The sequence below is a fragment of the Populus alba genome, chromosome 18 (genome assembly GCF_005239225.2).
Source record: "Populus alba chromosome 18, ASM523922v2, whole genome shotgun sequence".
Classification (NCBI taxonomy): Eukaryota; Viridiplantae; Streptophyta; class Magnoliopsida; order Malpighiales; family Salicaceae; genus Populus; species Populus alba.
Window position 1 is genome coordinate 2753157 of NC_133301.1, and position 3282 is coordinate 2756438.

At 37.8% G+C, this 3282-nt stretch overlaps 1 protein-coding gene across 4 annotated transcripts in view; it reads left to right on the top strand.

Moving 5' to 3' along the window:
• Positions 1 to 3077, top strand: part of LOC118051086 (transcriptional corepressor LEUNIG) — an 8921-nt gene extending 5844 nt beyond the window's left edge. For all 4 annotated transcript variants that reach the window (XM_035061623.2, XM_035061626.2, XM_073406226.1 and 1 more), the window contains 6 exons: positions 47 to 156; positions 474 to 623; positions 938 to 1093; positions 1199 to 1315; positions 2073 to 2279; positions 2702 to 3077. In XM_035061623.2, coding sequence (XP_034917514.1) covers positions 47 to 156; positions 474 to 623; positions 938 to 1093; positions 1199 to 1315; positions 2073 to 2279; positions 2702 to 2845 — 884 coding nt within the window. In that variant the 3' untranslated portion in view covers positions 2846 to 3077. The remainder of the gene's footprint in view (positions 1 to 46; positions 157 to 473; positions 624 to 937; positions 1094 to 1198; positions 1316 to 2072; positions 2280 to 2701) is intronic.
• Positions 3078 to 3282: the final 205 nt, after the last annotated feature.

A 3282-nucleotide genomic window follows, 5' to 3' on the forward strand; every position in this document is an offset into this window, starting at 1 on the left:
ATGAAATATGATTTACTCTGAGTGTAGAATTTGCATGTGACTTCAGGATTCACATTTACTGAAGTAAATTCTGTTAGAGCAAGTGCAAGTAAAGTAGTCTGTTGCCATTTTTCATCAGACGGGAAATTGCTTGCTAGTGGCGGCCATGATAAAAGGGTAAGTCTCAAAATATCTGGCATTATAATCCTAATTCTGGGTAAATTAAACCTTTTGGAAGGTCTCTTATAAAAAATATCTATAAAACAAAAACCTTTCTGAAGGCTGAGAACTAAAAATCTATGGGAAAATTTGATGCCTCATTTGTTATCAAGCAAGTGTCTTGAATGCTCGCTTGAAATTCTGATGTGCCTGCCCTGGAATTCAATACCTTGTGTAGTATAGACTAGAGAAACAGGAAAATGGGCATTCTTTTGGCTGTTTTATACCGACCCGATATACAATGTTAATTGTTTGTCTGATGGTTTATGATACAGGCTGTATTGTGGTACACAGATAATTTAAAGCTAAAAGCTACCCTTGAAGAACATACATCTCTGATTACTGACGTCCGTTTCAGCCCAAGCATGCCACGTCTTGCAACATCATCATTTGACAAAACTGTTAGGGTTTGGGATGCTGACAATGTTAGTATGATATTCTTTCTTAATGACTCACAGTTCCTTGCAGCAAATTCTTATTTTTCTTTTTTCATGGAGAGTGTTTTAGTTCTGAGCAACTTCCTTTGCAATGTGAATGTAAATAAACAGATGTCTTCTCTCATAAAGATTTGTTTGAATAAGTAATTTTCATATTGGTGGATCCATAGTATGCTAATTCATTTCCTCTGTGAAATGGCAATAAGATCTTTTTCTCAAATTGAGGATGTGACTTTGTTGAATCCTTATGCTGCTGCACCATCATATATATCTTTTTATGAACTTAACAACGGTTTTTGCAGCCTAATTTCTCACTCCGCACTTTTACTGGACATTCTTCCAATGTAATGTCACTAGACTTCCACCCAAATAAAGATGATCTTATATGCTCTTGTGATGGGGATGGTGAAATAAGATACTGGAGTATTACCAATGGTAGCTGTGCAAGAGTATTCAAGGTAGATCTTGTAGACCAGTTTACGATATCCGAGATTTAGTGGATTTGTTTTGGTGGTTTTTTTAGTTCTCTTTGGTTTGTGATGGATGATAGTTGTTTAAATTAGGGTGGTATGGCCCAGATGAGATTTCAACCCCGTGCAGGGAAGTATCTTGCTGCTGCTTCTGAGAATGTTGTGTCTATACTGGATGTTGAGACACAAGCTTGTCGGCATTCGTTACAGGTTAGTTTGATGTTTCCTTTCACTACGTGACCCGAACCTGGATCTGATGCCAGTTTTTTTGTATATCACCTTTTTTGGGTATTTATGCAGCTGTTAATATGAATGCTAACTCGAATTCTTAAAACATGATTGAGCATAGAACACCACAGTTGGCTTCCAAAATTAATGCACTAGTATTCTTTCATATTTGACATTTGATGTGAATAGCATCTTAAAATATATCTACGCACCCTCCTGTTTTGCATTGCATTCAAAATTTTGAAAACAATACAAACCAAGATGCACAGAAGTTTGAAGTAATATTTAACTGTATTGTTTTGGCGTTCATAAATATAGGTGCCAACTGGAGTCAATCTTGTGTGCACACAAATATAGTTTTACTGTTGTCATAATGCAGATTTAGTTGCCTGTCACTCATGGTGACAGAAGTGGAATGTTTTTCTTGGGTAATTGTTTTGGTGTTCATAAATATAGGCGCCTCCTGGAGTCAATCTTGTGTACTCACTGATATAGTTTATTCGCTGTAGTCATTTTGCAGATTTAGTTGCCTGTCAGTCATGGTGACAGAAGTGGCATACTTTTCTTGTGTAACATGCATGTTTATTGTTCTTGGTGATATTCATATTTTAATTTGCCTTCATATTTGGCTTAAACTGTTCCAGATTCTGTGTCTACTAAGCTCATGAATATTTTGTGCCTCTCCCATTTTTCCGTTCTCCATGCGTTGTAGCTGACCCTTTGATCTTTCTAACTGCAGGGTCATACTAAAGCAATCCATTCTGTTTGTTGGGATCCTTCTGGTGAGTATCTAGCGTCTGTCAGTGAGGACTCTGTCAGAGTCTGGACGCTTGGATCAGGAAGTGAAGGTGAATGTGTTCATGAGTTGAGTTGTAATGGCAATGAATTCCACTCCTGTGTTTTTCACCCTACATTCCCTTCATTGCTAGTCATTGGCTGTTACCAGGCAAGTAATTTCTGCTTTGTCCTTTCTACTTTGCAATTACAATTGTACAATAATGATACCAATAAAAATTTTATGGGGGTGTTCTCCACAAACGTTACTTCACCACCACTTTATGGGGTATTCTCCGCCCTGAAGATTGTTCATATTGGGATCCAAGTCAAAGGTCACATCAGATTTTAAACTATGAAAACAATTTCTTAATATTTGGTGGGCAAATTTTTTTGGAAGTCCAGGAAGAGTTCTAATGTCTTTTGTATATTTCCATTCCCATCTTCACTCTGATGCTGTCTTTTCTTGCCCCACTCTTGTTTTCCTTCGTTGAGTTGGGAGGGGCCATTCACACTTGGTTCTGTTCGTATCTTTTTTCAGTACCTAAATTTTGTTTTGGGTTCTCTGATACGCATCTGTGGCATTTACTGCAGTCTTTGGAGCTTTGGAACATGAGTGAGAACAAGACAATGACTCTGCCAGCCCATGATGGTCAAATTGCTGCATTGGCTGTATCAACTGTTACAGGGATGGTTGCATCTGCTAGTCATGATAAGTTTGTCAAACTGTGGAAATGATATATGATTGTTTCTCGGTGTTGTTCAAGTGCTTTTAGCTTGTTTATTTTGGTTGCTTGATCTCCCCATTTTGTGTTCTATTTAAATATATCAGGTCACTATAACCTCAGAGACCAAACCTTATATGTTGTATCGGCTACATGGCCACTTGTGTGACTGCAAAAAAGTCAATGGTCAAGCGTCCTAGACTCTCATTTGTACTCTACTAGGAAGTAAATGGTTCTTGTTCATAGTTTTCCCGTGCCATATCTTCTGGTTCAAACTTGCATCCCCTGGACCTTTTCCAGTTCATTTTCACTACACTTTGTAGAAGCGTAATTCTCTTGATAAACTGCTTCATGCCCTGTTCATGGTTCTCTGATTTCCACATTTTATGTTTGATTTGATAACGGGCGAAGTGTGAGGGAGATTTCAATGTTAAAATTTGCATGAGCGTC